The sequence below is a fragment of the Orcinus orca genome, chromosome 16 (genome assembly GCF_937001465.1).
Source record: "Orcinus orca chromosome 16, mOrcOrc1.1, whole genome shotgun sequence".
NCBI classification, from domain to species: Eukaryota; Metazoa; Chordata; class Mammalia; order Artiodactyla; family Delphinidae; genus Orcinus; species Orcinus orca.
The window spans coordinates 51,456,906-51,475,923 of record NC_064574.1 but is presented as its reverse complement, the minus strand read 5'-3'; the positions used below and the strand labels follow the sequence as shown (position 1 = coordinate 51,475,923).

Below are 19,018 nucleotides of genomic sequence, written 5' to 3'. Positions count from 1 at the left end.
GACACACAGGCTCAGCGGCCACGGCTCGTGGGCCGAGCCGCTCTGCGGCATGTGGGATCCTCCCGGACCAGGGCACGAACCAGTGTCCCCTGCATCGGCAGGCGGACTCTCAACCACTGCGCCACCAGGGAAGCCCCCTCCCTCCTCTTTGACTCACCCGATTTCCAGTTAGTTTTAGCAGTTGCCTCCTGCTAAGCAGAAGAAGTGCCTTGGTCCCTGTATTGCTGCATTGGAGGGAAGAGAAGAAATAGTATGAAGGAATCTAAGAAGAAACAGATCCCAGCAAGGCCAAAGGATCCAGAGAGAATGTCCAGAGAGTCAGGTGCTAGCTTGGTCATCTTCTCTAAAAGCTCTGCTCCCATCAGGGCCCTCAGTGTCCTTGGACTTTCAGGTGCTTGTCCCTCTCGGGTGGGTTGAGCGACAGAGAAGAGGAGAAAGGGAGGAATCCTTAGATTCTCCCTGGAGATTAGGGCAAACATTTCTCAGAGTGATTCCCTGTACCACCTGTGTCGGAATCATGCAGGATGTCTTTAAGTGCTGATCAGTGAATCTCAGATGGAGTTTACAGCTGAGAACTGCTGGATTTGGCTTCCCTCAGGACAGGCCTTTGTGTATCCCCTTTCCTCTGCCTGCAGTGTGCTTTTTGTTCTATTTCAATCATAAAGTCAAAACACTGTCACTTTTATGATCCTCTCAGATGAAAATAATTCCATCTCTGAAATTCCACAGGTGGTATGTATGAGAACTGGAAAAGGCACCACAAACTCTGAGAGTTAAACTAGTAAAATAAATTCAAAATAGAGAATACACACACGTCCTTTAAGAGACAGAATGACTCCCAAGATGAAAGCAGAAGAAGCTGTTAACATATTTTTAAATTAAAAGAAAGAAATGAACAAAACCCCAAAGTCAATTTGAAGGAGGTGGTCAGCATAAAAACAAATGAAAAAAAGCCTTACAGAGGTAAAATATGATCATGGATATCTGACCCAGAGAGAGACGGCAGCACAGACATGAAGACGTCGGTTTTAAAGGATGTGGTGTGAAGATGGCTCACCCCTCAGTTTCTTTGACTCTAATTGCACGTCACCAAGCAGCCTTCATCCAACCCTGGCTTATTATTACCTTTTTTGTGTGTGTGTGTGTGGTACGCGGGCCTCTCACTGTTGTGGCCTCTCCAGTTGCGGAGCACAGGCTCTGGACGCACAGGCACAGCGGCCACGGCTCACGGGCCCAGCGGCTCCGCGGCATGTGGGATCTTCCCAGACCGGGGCACGAGCCCGTGTCCCCTGCATCGGCAGGTGGACTCTCAACCACTGCACCACCAGGGAAGCCCTATTACTTTCTTTTAAACTGAGGAATAATTTATTTCAGTGAAATGCATGATCATAAGTGGACAGTTTGATGAATTTTGACAAATATTTATGTCCATGTAACCAACACCTGGATCAAGATACAGAGTGTTTCCAACACTCCAGAAAGTTCCCTAAGGTCTCCATGTGGTGGACCCCCTCCCCCCAGCTCTGAGCCAAACGCTTTTCTGGCTCAGAGTGTGCCTCTTCCACGTAGCACCCTGTTTTGATGTTTGTTTGCACTGCTGCACGTGGTGAGCATCTATTCCCTCTTTGCTGCTGAGCATACTCTGCTGATGAATATAACCACTGTGTGTCACTGTCCTCCTGGAGATGCATGTTTGGGACGTTGACAGTTTGGGGCTCTTCCATTGACAGCTGCTGAGAAGAGCCTCACACAGGCCCCTGGCAGACACACGTTTTCATGGGTACAGCTTCTGTGGCTGCTGGAGGGAAAGTTAAAGATGTGTGATGTGTAGCCGTAACGGTCCTCACCTTTTTCACTTGTGACTGAGACGAGAACAAGGGGGTCGATGCTCAAAAAGGTGAGCGTGATGATGAGCTTAACACAGGCGCTACCCGCATTGTCAAAGCAGAAGCTGGTCAGGTAGATGAAGGGGATGATAGAGGCATAGAGCGTTAGCATCAAGACAACAGCAGGGATGTTTTCTGGTGTGTAAAAGCTTCTTCATCATAGTACAAAAACACCACCTTTGGAAAGCGGGGTAGAATTTGGAAAAGTCACTAAGAGTCAGTCCTAAGCATTAGAGAAAGGATATGATAATCTTAATTTTAAAAATAAAGTAAATAGGGTGTTAGCAGTACTACATCGGCAACTCCCCTTACTCATCCGGCAGTGCAGAGACAGCTGGCTCTGCCCCTGGAAATCAGTGCAGTGAGATCAGGGGCTCAGAGGCAGAACAAAGGAGGACGTGATCCATTCTGCACAAATGACCAGGGAACCTCAAGCTGCACAACTCAGTCACCACCAAAGACTTGCAACCCTCAGTGCCCTGGTGAGCTATTTCTGGGCACTGTCCCCAAGGCACTGTCATTTACTAGCTTGAGGCAGCAGTTGTGGGGAAGCCACAAATTAGAGACCCTAGAGCTGGCCCCTCTGCTCCTTATGATACTGGGACTGAAATCATGTTTTACTGAGGGTCAGCAATGAAGGTGCTTTCACACCCTGTGTGGCCAATCAGGGGCTTAGCTGCCAGCCTGGACTTCAGGTAGGGTTCTGGTTCTTCACAGGGTCCCCAAGGCAAGCCCCCTGTGATGTGCAGGGGAAAGGCCTCAGCACCATGCAGCTCACCAGCAGCAGCAGAGTGGGGATGAGGAAGGAGATGAGGTCCCACAGCAGAGCGGAGAGCCAGAAAGTAGTCACATAAACGCTACTGATGAACTGGACCTGCTTGGTCTTGATGCATCTCTCTTTGACTGTCAAGATGGAGAAAGAGCTAGACAGGAAAGCCATTCCAAAAAGTAAGTTGATAACAAGATAATGTCCTTTAGGACCCCTGTAAAAGACAGGATATAAGGAGAAAGGTAGCCATTTAAGTAGAACTGCTCACAGCAACCATACTCCAAAATAACAATTTGTGATTAAAACAAAACAAAATTAAAAAAAGGAAGAAGTAGGTGGTAAAGGGAGACGCACTGAGGAGGGAAGGAAAGTCGTACATACTCGTACAAGATATTCTCCGAGGTCTCCTTGTTTGACTGAGGTTGAGGGTGGTTGAATACCGTTATTGAAGCCCTGGCACCAGAAAGCAACTTGAAGGGGACATTGTCCACCAGTGCCAGCGCCAGGGCAGTGGAATGGTATGCCTGGTTGTTGAACAGCGCTGTCACTATGGTGTGGTTCCCCACGTCTTCAAAGGAAGCTGCCACTAGGTAGTTCTGATCAAAGACCTCGGGCTCCTCCTCTAACTTTTTCAGGAGGAATGGCTCTACTGAACGTAGAAGAGAGCAGACCATCCGAGAGCATCACACCAGGTCCAGTGAGGCAGAGAGGATTCGCCTTTGGCCTCCCCCAACCGCTGCTCCTCCTGGGTATCTATCTCATCACTAACCCCCGCCCACATCCGAAAGTGGGCTCCTCCTGACATGGCCGTGCTCTGAATTCCAGTGATCCCCTTTGCCCACAGGGCTGCCTCCTGTCCAAGCCCCATGACCCCAGGGCATCAAGAAAGTTTTCCTTTCATTGACTGGAGCAGTATAAAAAAGTCTTGTCTAGTCATCTTTTAAATCTCAGCTCTGTCTACTCCCCTCCTCCCCACGGCCTTGACGCAGCCCAGGCCCCACCACCTTTGCCTGGACTGTGTGGCTGTAACAGAGCTCCTTGCCTCCTATCCAGTCCCTCCAGTCTCATGTGAAAGGACATGTCTGATCACACACACCCTACCCAACAATTTCAAGTGACTCCCCCCTGCTCTCGGGATAAAGCTAACCTCCTGCACACGACCTACAGTGCCCAACTGTTATCCAGACTCCGCTTCCTGTCTTGAAGTTCTAGCCATGCCTAAGGACTCACCATTCCCCATGCTTACAAATGCTCTTCTCATGGTTTGGAATGTTCTTTGGGTTACATTCCCCTGCTGTGGATCAGTACCTATTCACACCTTAGGCTCCTAACTCTGGAGCATCCTCTGGCCCTCCAAGGCTGAGACATGTCTCTGAGATCATCACTTACGGTTCCTTTGTATTGTAACCACTGTCACTTATCCATATGATCTCTGGGCTAGAAGCTCATCAAGGGCTGGTAATAATACTGTTCATCACTGGACTTCCAGCACACAGTGCCAGGCGAAATATATGACCCACTTAGAATTCTGGAATTTTTAGTGCTGGAAGGGACCTTCAATCACAGCAACAACAATAATGATAATTGAAAAAAAACCCCAAAATACCCACAATAATGATAATTGTACCAGTGGCTGAAGGTTACTGAGTGCCAGTGTTAACAGTGTGCAAAGCTCACGATAGGCACTCTCTCATGGAATCCTCCGATGACAATGTGAGGCAAGGTTTATTATTCTTTCCATTTTGCAGGAGAGGAAACCAAGGTTTGGAGAGGTAGGTCACTGTAATCCCAACCACTTTGCTACATCATCTTCTGCATTTGGTCTCTTTACTTTAGTAAAAAAAAATGCTTAAAATTTTTATTTTAAATTAAAATATCACATGAATATAATTTTTAAAATCAAATAATTATATAAAACTTATAATGAGAAATGGCAGTGCCATGGCCTACCCATCACCATCCCTGGTACCTGCTCACCAGAGGCAACCACTTTGAAATCTTTTAGTTCATGTTTCTCTGGATTGCTAAATAGTCCATCTCTCTATTGACATCCTATCTTGGATGCAAGGACTTTGTTCTTTTATGACTATCCCTGCCCCCTATGGCCTTCCCCTCCCCTCTCCTCTCCCTAGAGTTGTATCATAAATTCGGTTCAATCAATAGTCAGTTTTGATGTTACTATGACAAAGTAAAAATTATTCACAGCTGAACCAAGCAGTATATTATGACATGTTTCTTTTTTTGTACAACTTTCCCCCTCTGAAGTTAATAACGTTCTCCTTTTCTCATTTGCTTAGTTTTCTCTACATCTATCACTAAGTCATCCACAAACTCCCTTTGTGGGAGGGAGTGTAAATCTCTTCTTAATACATTCAAATGTAACAGAAAATTTATCAGTTTCATTTTTGGACATGCTTTAGTCCCTAGAAAGACACAACTTGGTCTCATTTCTAGGAACTCTCCCTTTCCTGTCGTTTGATTTTTGAAAGATGTTTTTCTGAGACTTCTAGCTATTCACTCTGACTTCAGGGAGCATCATGTGGCCTGGAAGCACATGGCTTCACTACAAGGAGCAATGGGCCTGTTTCCTGCCCTGTTTTCCTGGGCCTGGTACTTACTTAGCAGCTGCAGAGGAATCTGTTCTTCAGCCATGAGCATATCTGTAAAATGTTCTGAAAGCTGAGGACCTAGCCTGGATTTCAGAGAAATAAAGAATGGAACAATAGTTTGACCATATGTTTTTTAGGGTCAACTCCAATGGGACATTTTCCATGCTTGTACTGAAGTTGAGGAATGAGAGGCTGACCATAAGGATCACCAGAGGTACCAGGATCTGTATTGACAGCATCATCATCGAGTTGCACCAAGAATATGTAGCCCTTTTCAAGAACATGGCATAGAACTGTTGGCAGAGAAGGCTGAACTACAATTTAAAAAAAGGGGGAAACAACATTAACATAGTCACAGGTAGAAGCTGGCAGGCAGTTACGTGGCTCACGCCCAATTGTATTCTCTCATATTGTGTCTAACATTTTGATGATGTTAAAAATTGCTTCAGATTAAAATTCTTTGACTTAATTATTTGATTAACATTTAATGGCAGAAAAAGAAGGCACAGATTGGAAAGAGTCTGGAAGAGTAGCCTAAACAGATACCAAATATAAACATGATACAATTGTTTTTTACCTGCCAGATTGGCAAAAATTTTAAGTTGATGAGGATATGAGGAAAATGCCATTGCTGGCATTTTAATTTGGTATAACTCTTTTTAGAAAACAAATTAGCTGAATGAATAAAATTAATTTGATATTCACACAGTCTTTAATCTAGAAATTTTACTTCTAGTAATGTATCCTACAGGTATACTTGTGTAAGTATGCAGGACACGCACAGAGATGTCCCTGTGGCGTTGACAGTAAATGTCAAAGTGTGTAGTCGTGTGCACTGAGATCCCAAGATCCAGTGCTGGGCCCAGAGGCAGCAGACTGTGGAGGTGGGCACTGCATATGCTCCCACCCAACTTGTCTGTAGTGCTGCACTAGCTGGGGCAGGCAGCGGGGCCTTCAAGCCTCAGGTGCCAGTGTTCCTTGTTCTCAAAATACCAAAAAATCCCTGAAAGTCTCTACCAAGCACCCCCCAAGTTTCCCACATTTGACATGATGGAAGCTCCTTTCCCCTCAAACATTCATTAAAAGGCACTGCTAATAACTCATCAGAGGTGGTGCTCTGAGAAATACTTCCTGGGGAGGTTCCAGAACTGTTTGCTAAAGCAAAGCCTGGCCAAGTAGAGGCCGGATAGATCCTTCCTGGGGGTTGGAGAAGAGCCTCCTGTATAAGACAGGCACTGGCCTAGATGACCCCCAAGACCCTTTCCAACTTGGAGGCTCCATGAATGGTAGCTTCCCCTTGAATAGGTGATTTAAGACTATGAAACAGTGAGATTAATCTCTTCACTAACCCACGAAAACCAGTCTCATTATTTTGCAACATACCTTATAGATAGCTAAATCAAGACCACTATATAAAATGCATATCAATATTCTTTTTTTAAGCATTAAAAGAATGTCCATGTACTTCATAAGAATATATTTTTAAAAATTTAAATTCCAGGTGGTACAATACATGATCTGTTTCACAGTGAAAAATTAAAAAGAAAGATTAAGTATGGGTTTTGGCCAGTAGATTTAATGCTTTTATTCTTTCTTCTTCCTGGTGAAAGGAATGGCCACGACTTTTTCTAGATCTTTTCTGATACTCCCTTCCATTGTGTTGATCCTAGTCAGAAAACACCAGCATTCTGACTTTGAAGTGGAGCAAAGAGCATGGTACTGCTGAAACCCAGCAGAGCCAATCTTTTAGGCCTAAAATCTGCACATTTTTTCTTAAGCCCCTATTAAAGGTTGATATATACTTCTTGACAGAATAATATCATGATTCCAAGACTGAAATAAAAATCTGCTTTCTTGCATACATTTGAAATATTTGCTCACCCCAGTGTTTGGTTGGATTGGTAGGCTGGACTGTATTGAGAAAATCCTTGAATGAAGACATTTAATTCTATTAACAGGAACTCTGCTAACCAGAGGGTGAGAATGGAAGGAGGGAAGCTTGATGATTTGTATATCTATACTGGAATCTACCAACTTACTAACCCTAAACCAAACCAGAAACAAAAAGAAATAAAAATTCTCAAAATCACAACACATTTCATTTTGTTTGGATTTAAAGAATGAAAGTTGTGTAAGATATAAAAAAAATAAGTTAGGACAATAATGAGAGAAAAAAGAGCTGCACCAAGATTCCATACTGCTAGCAAGTATATACTGGCTAGAAAATTCTTAAATAGGCACTAAATAAGAACTGAATTAACTGAGGCAACACTAGCATAAATAGATTTCATTATTTTCCTTAAAAGATACCACATACAAACTAAAACAAAAATATCACTAATATCTATTTTATGAGCAAAACTATAAATTATAAAATGCAGCATTGCTGACGCTCTAGGACAGGGGTTTGTAAACTATGGCCAGTAGGCCAAATCCAGCTCAGAAAGGATTTTACATTTTTAAATGGTTACATGTTTAGATGGTTATCTAAGTGACTTACGTAATACCCTTGATTATGCCACTAAACCTACATAGCCTGAAGTACTTACTATCTGGCCCTTTAAGAAAAAGTTTGCCCCCCACCCCCCCCACCACACACACACAACAAGGCAAAAAGATGTATTCATTGTTGGCAGCAAACTGTTAGGTCAAGAAACATATTTTTATTCATAGTCTTTGGGCCAGTTATTCTACTGCTGGGAATTTGTCACAACAAAATAATCCAGTAAACCGGTGACTCATTTTCCCTCTAGTACAGTTCTGCAAAAGACAGTGAATTAATTGTTATTTATTGCTGTGACACAGATTATCCCAAAATTTAGCATATTTATTTATTTATTTATTTTAAAATCTTTTGGCCTTGCCACACAGCTTGTGCAATCTTAGTTCCCTGACCAGAGATTGAACCCACTCCCCTTGCACTGGGGGCATGGAGTCTTAACCACTGGACCACCAGGGAGATCCTAGCATCTTAAAACAACAGTAAGCGTTTATGATCTCACGCAGTTCCTGTGGGTCAGGAATTTAGGAGTGGCTCAGCTGGGTGGTTCTGTCTCAAGGTCTCTCCTAAGGCTGTAGTCAAGCTATTGGCCAGGCTGCAGTTGTCTGAAGGCTGGACTGGGGCAGGAGGGTAAGCTCTCAGGGTGGTGCCCTTATGTGGCTGTGGGCGGGAGGCAGTAGTGTGTGGTTCTCTGTAGTTCTGACAAGAACATTGGTTGATGGTTTAAGTAACATTAATGATTAAGATAAAAGTGAAACAACAAAGATGTCAGAACTTCACTCATTCATCCATGAGGTGAGCAACATTTTTGTTGGATTGAGTAACATTTTTTTAATACTGGAAGAGTATTTCCTCAAATTCTATTCTTAATGAAATTGCTTCAGATATGACATACTTTTAAGCTTAATTCACACTATTAACATTTTCTCAGTCGTTACTTTTTTAATCTAGACAATCAAAGCAATAAATTAAACCCCAATTTATAGTGTTTATCAATTTCCATGTTGTAAATACTCTCACCATGATTGATTTCAAATTATCAACATAACATTTCCATCATACAGATGTAAGTAGATGTAAAAATAACCTCAAGAGCACTGATAATAGTAAAATGTAGCCAAATCATGAGGAAATGAAGTTTTTATTATTACCTTTTATTATTACCTTTTGTGATTATTGTGATTGATAATAAGAAATATGTATTTGATCTTTGTCCTGGTTCTGGAATAGAGCGCCTAAAATCCTTATAAATTTCTAAGTGATGAGAGCCATAAAAGTGTCTTTTGTTATCTTAATGGGTGACTTTTGGAAAGCACCAAAGGATGGGGGTTGGTTGCCATGGGAAAAAAAAACAAGTGATTAGAGGGTTAGAACTTTTGACCACCTTCACCCAATTCCCCCACCCCTACCTCCAACCTCTGGCAACCACAAATCTGTTCTGTGTTTCTATGAGGTGTTTTTTTTTTAAGATTCCACATATAAGTAAGATCATACAGTGTTTGTCTTTCTGTGTCTGACTTATTTCACTGAGCATAATGCCCTCAAGGCCTATCCATGTTGTTGCAAGTGTCAGGATTCCTTTTTTTTTTTTTTTATGGCCAAATAGTGTGTGTGTGTGTGTGTGTGTGTGTGTGTGTGTGTGTGTGTTTATCAATCACATTTTCTTTATCCATTCCCCTGCTGATGGACACTTAGGTTGTTTCTACAACTTGGCCATTATAAATAATGCTGCAATGAACATGGGGGTGCAGATATCTCTTTGAGGTAGTGAGTATATTTCCTTCAGATATATACCCATAAGTGGAATTGTTGGATCATATGGTAGTTCTATTTTTTTTAATTAATTTATTTATTTTTGGCTGCATTGGGTCTTCGTTGCTGCGCTCAGGCTTTCTCTAGTTGTGGCGAGCAGGGACTACTCTTCATTGCAGCGTATGGGCTTCTTATTGCGGTGGCTTCTCTTGTTGTGGAGCACGGGCTCTAGGCACATGGGCTTCAGTAGTTGTGGCATGTGGGCTCAGTAGTTGTGGCTCATCGGCTCTAGAGCACAGGCTCAGTAGTTGTGGCGTGCAGGCTTAGTTGCTCCGTGGCATGTGGGATCTTCCTGGACCAGGGCTCAACCCTGTGTCCCCTGCATTGGCAGGTGGATTCTTAACCACTGCGCCACCAGGAAAGTCCCTCTATTTTTAATTTTTTGAGGAACCTTCAATATCAGTGTTTATAGTGGCTGCACCATTTTACATTCCGACCAACAGAACACAAGGGTTCCCTTTTCTCCACATCCTGGCCAAAGCTTGTTATCTCCAGTCGCTCTGCCATTCTAACAGGTGTGAGGTGTTATCTCATAGTGGTTTTGATTTGCATTTCCCTAATGATTAGTGATGTCGAACACCTTTTCATGTATCTGTTGGCCATCTGAATATATTCTTTGGAGAAAAAGTCTATCCAGGCCCTTTGCCCATTTAAAAATTGGATTGTTTTTTCTTTTTTGCTATTGAGTTGTATGAATTCTTTATATATTTTGGATACAAACCCCTTATCATATAAGTGTCTGCGAATACTTTCTCCCATTCAGTAGGTTGTCTTTTAATTTTGTTGATCATTTTGTTTGCTGTGCAGAGCTTTTTTATTTTGATGTAGTTCTACCTGTTTATTTTCCTTCTGTTGCTTGTGCTAATGTCCTCCCTTTGATTTGAGCTGGACCTAGTGACTAACTTCTAATGAACAGAATATAGCGAAAGTGATAAAAATGTCACTTCCAAGATTAGGTTACAAAATGAATGTAGCTTCCATCTTGGTCACGTTTTCTCTCTTTCTCTGATCACTCGCTGTGGGGGAAGCCAGTTGCCATATCACAAGGTCACTCCAGCAACCTGGGAAGAGGCCCACATGGTGAAGAACTGAGGCCAATAGATACCAAGGAACTGAGGTCAGCCAGCAACAACAGGAGTGAACTTGGAAGTGGAGACTGCAGCCCTGGCTAACAGCTTGACTACAACCACCTCCCAGGAGACCCTCAGCCAGAACCACCTATCTACTAGCTCCTGGACTCCTGACCCACAGAAACTGTGAGGTAATAAATGTTTGTTGTTTCAAGGCTGCTAAGTTTTAGGGTAATTTGTTATGCAGCAATAGATAATGAATACAAGCCAAAAAGAGAGTATAACAGACATGAGCACCTGAAAGGGAAAAATCATGCATAAGTAGTAGTCCCAGGAGGAGTGGAAAGACAGGAAGGATCAGAAGAGAGATTGGTTGAGAATTTTCCAAAACTGACCAATATCAGGAAACACATTGTGAAAAGTGGTAAAAATCCTAAGCAGAGGAACACAAAGAAAACCACACAAAGGCACATCACTGTAAAAATGTTGAAAACCTAAAACAAAGAAAAAACAATATTAAAAGCAGCCAGAGGGCTTCCCTGGTGGTGCAGTGGTCGAGAGTCCGCCTGCCGATGCAGGGGACGCGGGTTTGTGCCCCGGTCCAGGAGGATCCCACGTGCCGCGGAGCGGCTGGGCCCGTGGGCCATGGCTGCTGGGCCTGCACGTCCGGAGACTGTGCTCCACAGTGGGAGAGGCCGCGGCAGTGAGAGGCCCGTGTACCGCCAAAAAAAAAAAAAAAAAAGCAGCCAGAGGTAAAGGACAGATTGCATTAAAAGTATAATAATAATACTGGCAGCTGACATATCAGTGGACATAATGGAAGCCAGAAGACAATAGAATGGAATGGATAAGCAAAAGTGATCTATCCATATGATAGAGTACTATTCAGAAATAAAAAAGAACAAGTATTTATTATAAACACCACAACATGAATGAACCTCCAAAAATTCTTCTAAGTGAAAGAAGCCAGACATAAAATACATACTATATGATTTTCTACATATGAATCCAAATGATTCCATTCTTATGAAATGCCCAGAATAGGTAAATATATAAAAACAGAAAGTAAACTAGTGGTTGCCTTGGGCTAGAGTTGGGAACAAGGAACGTTTGCTAATGAACATGAAAAATCTTTTCAGAGTGATGAAAATGTTCTAATATTGGATTTTGGTTATGGTCACACAACTCTGTAAATTTACTAAAAGCCATCAAACTTCATGGTATGAATTAATGATTAATGTTACAGTATGTAAATTATACCTCAGTAAATCTGTTTTAAAAAGAAGACAATAGAATTACATTGTAGAAGTGTTTAAAAAACCCTGCTAAAGTAAAATTCTATATCAAGGAAAAATTCCTTCAAAAACAAAGGCCAAAAATATATTTTCAGGCAAACAAAAACTCTGAGACTTTATCACCAGAAAATCTGCGCTAAAGGAAATAGATATTGTTTAGGCAGGAAGAAAACAGTTCTAGGTGGAAGCTTAAAGGTGAATGAAGGTTTAAAGAAAAATGCAAAGGGTAAATATGTGCTAAATTTATTTTAAATTAATTTTTATTGGAGTATAGCTGCTTTACAATGCTGTGTTAGTTTCTGCTGTACAGCAAAGTGAATCAGCTACACATATACATATATCCCTTCTTTTTTGGATTTCCTTCCCATTTAGGTCACCACAGAGCATTGAGTAGAGTTCCCTGTGCTATACAGTAGGTTCTCATTAGTTATCTATTTTATACATAGTATCAATAGTGTATATATGTCAATCCCAATCTCCCAATTCATCCCACCCCCCCTCCTCCACCGGTACCCATAGGTTTGTTCTCTATTTCTGTGTCTCTATTTCTACTTTGCAAATAAGTTCATCTGTATCATTTTTCTAGATTCCACATATAAGCGAGATTATAAATCTGTGCTAAATTTAAATGAATACCGATTGCACAAAAAACAATAATGTATTATGGGTTTTTAAAAATACACAGAATTGCAATAGTTGAACGAAATAGCACATATCTCTGTAAGTAGAATAAATGGAATTTAAGTGTGCTATGTACCTTGCATTGTCTGGAATGTGATAAATGTACTAGTTTATTGTAAACTTTAATAAGTTAAAAATGCACATTGTAATCTTAGGATAACCACCAAGAGAACAGAAAAATAACTTACAAATTCTAAACTAACAGAGGAGAAAATATAAAGTAAAAAAAAAAAAAACAACCCACTAAATCAATCCAAAAGACCAGAAAGGAAATAAGAGAATATGGAATTGGTGGGATAAATAGAAAACACTGAATAACATGGTAGATTCAAAACCAAATGAACTAGAATTTTTCTTAGTTGTAAAGGACCAAAGCTTCTATTTAAAAAGTAAAGATAGACAAATTAATGTTTTTTTAAACTTCAGCTATATTCTGTTTATAAGAAATACACCTAAAATATATGGCTACAGTTAGAATAAATGCAAAAGGATGGACAAGGAAAATATCCTTCAAAAATCAGGGAGAGGGCTTCCCTGGTGGCGCAGTGGTTGGGAGTCTGCCTGCCGATGCAGGGGACACGGGTTCGTGCCCTGGTCCGGGAAGGTCCCACATGCCGCGGAGCGGCTGGGCCGGTGAGCCATGGCTGCTGAGCCTGCGCGTCCGGAGCCTGTGCTCCGCAACGGGAGAGGCCACAACAGTGAGAGGCCCGCATACTGCAAAAAAAAAAAAAAAAAAAAATCAGGGAGAAATAAAATCATTTCCAGACCAAAATAACTGACAGTGTTTGGCACCAGCATAAAAACAGTAAAGGACGTGGTACAGAATGTACTGCAGGCAGAAGGAAAGTTACTGGAGAAGCACGAGGAGAAAACAGAAAGAGCTAACTATGTACATGAATTTAAATGACCATTGTCTTCCCCAAACAACAATAATGTTTTGTGGAGTTAAAAAAGAGAATTAAAATATATAATAATAGTATATAAGTTGGTGATGGTGGAATGTGTGTGAATAAAATTCAAGTGTTCCAAGGTCTTAGTATTTTCCAGAAGCAGAGGAAAGATACTAATTCACCTGAGACTTTGATAAATTACATATGTGTATCTCAATATCTAGGCTTACCACTAAAATAAGAATATATAGTTTCCAGTTAGTGTGGGGTAGGGAGGAAAATATAGAGTGAGAAAAAATAATCCAGAAAAGGGAGAGAATAAGCCATATAGACTAAGCGGGACTAGTATAAAATATAAAATGATAGATATAAATTTTAATATATCATAAGTAATACTCGTAAATAGCCTACATATTCCATTTAGAAGACAAATATTACCAGACTGGGTAAAATACTCACCTGTTCTTCTTGCCACTTTATGGCCTAGTGTGGCCTCTTGGGTAGTTTACCTGGAATGCCCCCTCAAAGCCTTCCTAGCACTGAGCCAGCATCCCTGCTTCATTACGTTCAAATAGCTTGGTGGATGAATCAGCCAATCTCAGAGCTGCCCTAACTTGGGAAATCTTTTTAAATGAAATAATAAACCTTCCTAATAAACCAGCTGAGTGTGGGTTATCTGTTACTTACAATCAAAAGTATCCCAACTGGTATAATATTTTTTTTTATTTTCATTCCTAGAAATTTATGTTAAAATTTTGTTTGTTGGGTGATATTACATTCAATATTTTCTGCATTAACCAATATCCCTATTACTGGAAGTACTAGTCAGAGGCTGGAAGACCATTCAGTGAGGATGTTATAGAAAGGATTCAAGCACAGGGCAATGTTTAAGATCCCTTCCAACCCTAAGATTCCTGGAGTCTATAGTTTTGTACTTGCTTACCGAATGACGACTTCTTCCATAGTGGTGATGGAGGCCCCAAAGCCGGCAATGCCCAGCTCTTCCTGCCTCAGTTCCAAGTCAGTAAATAGAGATTCAAACCTGGGATGGAAAAACAGTTTTATTCCTCAAAGGTGGAAGGTGAATCCCTCATTATCACCATTGGCTTTCTACAGAGGAAAAAGCATGGGCTATGGAGTCCAGAATATTTTTGTTCAAATCTCAACTCGGTCCCTCTCTTGCTTCATGCCTCTGAACTTGAACAATGAGCATAATAGCATTTACTTCAAAAACTTTCTGTAAGGGGCTTCCCTGGTGGCACAGTGGTTGAGAGTCCACCTGCCGATGCAGGGGACACGGGTTCGTGCCCCGGTCTGGAAGGATCCCACATGCCGCAGAGCGGCTGGGCCCGTGAGCCATGGCCATTGAGCCTGCGCGTCCGGAGCCTGTACTCCACAATGGGAGAGGCCGCAACAGTGAGAGGCCTGCATACAGCAAAAAAAAAAAAGAAAAAAAAACTTTCTGTAAGGATAAATCAAACATACATCTAGCACATTGCAGATACAAAGTAAATATTAATTAATCTCTTTTATTTTGAGCAAGAAGAAATAACAGTACTATTTCTGGAGTGCTTACTAAATGCCAGGGGCCATTCTAAGCCCTTTTCCATTTATTAACTCTGTGAATCCTCTCAACAGCTCGCTGAGGACAGTGCTGAGAAGGTAAATAACTTCCGTGGGAGCCTGGCAACAACTGGACTGGAAGTCAGCCACACCTACTAGATTGCCCATAGTAGTCAGCCTGCCACGACAGAAGAGCACACATAGCTCACATAGGAAACACCTGCAGAGCATAGAGCACTGGTGACCAGACAGGAATGCACTGCTGGGATGCATAGGATGTGATGTCCCCTACCTAAGGCCACTTCTCCAAGATCAGGAAATGTAACCAATCTATCAAAAACGTAAAAATAAAAACAGCTGGAATTAGGCAAAATGAGGTGACAGAAGAATATTTTTCAAATGAAGGAACAAGATAAAACCCCAGAAACAGAACTAAGTGAAGTCGCTTAACTGATAAAGAGTTCAAGGTAATTATCCTAAAGATGCTCAAAGAACTCAGGAGAAATATGGGTGAACACAGTGAAAAGTTTAACAAGGGGTTAGAAAATATGAAGAAGAACCAAACAGAGCTGAAGAATACAATAATTGAAGTAAAAAATACACTAGAAGGAATCAACAGTAGATTAAACAATACAGAAAAATGGATCAGCTAACTGGAAGACAGAGTAATGGAAATCACTCAAGCTGAAATAGAAACAAGAATTTTTTAAAATGAGGACAGTTTAAGAGACTTCTTAGACAATATCAAGTGTACTAACATTCACATTACAGGGGTCCCAGAAGGAAAAGAGAGAGAGATAAAGGGACTGAGGACATATTTGAAGACATAATAGCTGAAAACTTCCCTAACCTGGGAAGGGAAACAGATATTCAGGTTCAGGAAGTAAGAGAGTCCCAAACAGGACCAACCCAAAGAAGACCACACCAAAACACATTGTAGTTAATATGGCAAAAATTAAAGACAAAGAGAAAATATTAAAAGCAGCAAGGGAAAAGCAACAAGTTATGTAAAAGGGGACTCCCATAAGGCTATCAGGTGACTTTCAGCAGAACCTCTGCAGGCTAGAAGGGAGTGGCACAATATTTTTAAAATGATGAAAGGGAAAAACCTACAACCAATAATACTCTACCCAGAAAGGCTGTCATTCAGATTTAACGGGGAGATCAAAAGTGTTACAGACAATAAAAGCTAAAAGAGTTCAGCACCACAAAACTAGCTTTACAAGAAATGTTAAAGGGACTTCTCTAAGCAAAAAGAAAAGGTCACAAGTAGAAATGTGAAAATTATGAAAGGAAAAATCTCATTAGTAAAGGCAAATATACAGTAAAGGTACTAAGTCAACCACTTATAATGCTATTAGGAAGGTTAAAAGACAAAAGTAGTATAATCATCTATATCCACAATAAGTAGTTAAGGGATACACAAAACAAAAAGATGTAAAATATGATGTCAAAAACAGTAAACATTGGTGGGGGGAAGTAAAAATGCAGGGTTGTTAAAATACGTTCCAACTTAAGAGATCAGCAACTTGAAATTATAGATATAGATATATAGATATAGTTTGCTATACATTAACCTCATGGTAACCACAAACCTAAAATCTGTAATAGATATACTCACAAAAAAGGGACAGGAATCCAAATAGAACAATAAAGATAGTCATCAAATCACAAGGAAAGAGAGCAAAAGAAGAAGAAACAAAAAAGAACTACAAAACAACCCCCAAACAATTAACAAATGGCAATAAGTACAAAGCTATCAATAATTACTTTCAATGTAAATGGTCTAAATACTCCCATCAAAAGACAGAGTGGCTGAATGGATACAAAAACAAGACCCATTTATACATTGCCTACTAGAGACTTCAGATCTAAATACACACACAGACTAAAAATGAGGGGATGGAAAAAGGTATTCCATGCTAATGGAAATAAAAAGAAAGCCAGGGTAGCAATACTTATATCAGACAAAATAGACTTTAAAATTAAGACAGTAACAAGAGACAAAGAAGTACATTATATAATGATGAAGGGATCAATCCAAGAAGAAGATATAACAATTGTAAATATATATGCACCCAATATAGGATCACCTAAATACATAAAGCAAATATTGACAGACATAAAGGGAGACATTGATAGTAACACAATAATACTAGGGGACTTTAACTCCCCACTTACATCAATGAACAGACCATCCAGACAGAAAATCAATAAGGAAACTCTGGGCTTAAATGACACATTACACCAGATGGACTCTCTTTCTCTGTGTGTGTATATATATATATACATACATATATATACATATATATATATATATATATATATATATATATATATATATATATGGAACATTCCATCCAAAAGAAGCAGAGTACACATTCTTTTCAAGTTCACATGGAATATTCTCCAGGATAGATCAAATGCCAGGCCAAAAAACAAGTCTCGGTAAGTTTAAGAAAACTGAAATCATATCAAGCATCTTTTCTGACCAAAACACTATGAGACTAGAAATCAACTACACGAAAAAAACTGCAAAAACCACAAACACCTGGAGGCTAAACAATATGCTACTAAACAACGAATGAGTCACTGAAGAAATCAAAGAAGAAATTAAAAAATACCTGGAGACAAATGAAAATGAAAACACAATAATCCAAAATGTACATGATACAGCAAAGGCAGTTCTAGAGGGAAGTTTATAGTGATACAAGCCTACCTCAGGAAACAAGAAAAATCTCAAATAAACAATCTAAACTTACACCTAAAGGAACCAGAAGAAGAAAAATAAACAAACCCAAAGTTAGTAGAAGAAAATAAATCATAAATATTAGAGCAGAAATAAATGAAATAAAGACAAAAAATAGAAAATAATCAATAAAACTAAGAACAGTTTCTTTGAAAAGATAAAAAAATTGATAAGCCTTTAGCCAGACTCATCAAGAAAATAAGAGAGAGGGCCCAAATCAATAAAATCAGAAATGAAAAAGGAGAAGTTACAATGGACACCACAGAAACACAAAGGAATATAAGACATTACTATGAACAGTTATACACCAATAACATGGACAACCTAGAAGAAATGGACAAATTCACAGAAATGTACAATCTCCCAAGACTGAAACAGGAAGAAATAGAAAATATGAACAGACCAATTACCAGTAATGAAATTGAATCAATAAAAAACAAAACAAAACAAAACAAACCTCCCAACAAACAAAAGTCCAGGACCAGATTCTTCACAGGTGAATTCTACCAAACATTTAGAGAAGAAAAATCCTTCTCAAACTATTCCAAAAAATTGCAGAGGAAGTAATGCTTCCAAACTCTATCTACAAGGCCCTGATACCAAAACCAGACAAAGATACAGCACAAAAAAAGAAAATTACAGGCCAATATCACTAATGAACATAGATGCAAAAATCCTCAACAAAATATTAGCAAACTGAATTCAACAACACATTAAAAGGTTCATACACCATGATCAAGTGGGATTTATCCCAGGGATGCAAGGTTGGTTCAATATCGGCAAATCAATCAATGTGATGCACCACATTAACTAGAGAATAAAACCATATGATCATCTCAATAGATGCAGAAAAAGCTTTTGGACAAAATTCAACATCCATTTATGATAAAAACTCTCCACAGCGTGGATATAGAGGGACCATTCATCAACATAATAGGGCCATATATGATAAGCCCACAGCTGACATCATACTTGACAGCGAAAAGCTGAAAGCACTTCCTCTCAGATCAGGAGTAAGACAAGGATGCCCACTCTCACCACTTTCATTCAACATAATATTAGAAGTGCTGGCCACAGCAATCAGACAAGAAAAAGAAATAAAAGGAATCCAAACTGGAAAGGAAGAAGTAAAACTGTCACTGTTTGCAGATGACATGATACTGTACATAAAAATTCGAAAGATGCTACCAGAAA

The 19,018-nt window shown here is 40.1% G+C and overlaps 1 protein-coding gene across 1 annotated transcript in view; it reads right to left on the bottom strand.

The window, feature by feature from the left end:
- LOC101276337 (ATP-binding cassette sub-family A member 17-like) overlaps window positions 1-19,018 on the bottom strand; it is a 60,504-nt gene that overhangs the window by 17,813 nt on the left and 23,673 nt on the right. The window contains 9 exon segments of the mRNA XM_049699400.1: window positions 1,848-2,024; window positions 2,027-2,063; window positions 2,665-2,869; window positions 3,037-3,304; window positions 3,886-3,896; window positions 5,279-5,397; window positions 5,399-5,578; window positions 7,146-7,308; window positions 14,456-14,554. Of these exon segments, the coding sequence (XP_049555357.1) occupies window positions 1,848-2,024; window positions 2,027-2,063; window positions 2,665-2,869; window positions 3,037-3,304; window positions 3,886-3,896; window positions 5,279-5,397; window positions 5,399-5,578; window positions 7,146-7,308; window positions 14,456-14,554 (1,259 nt within the window).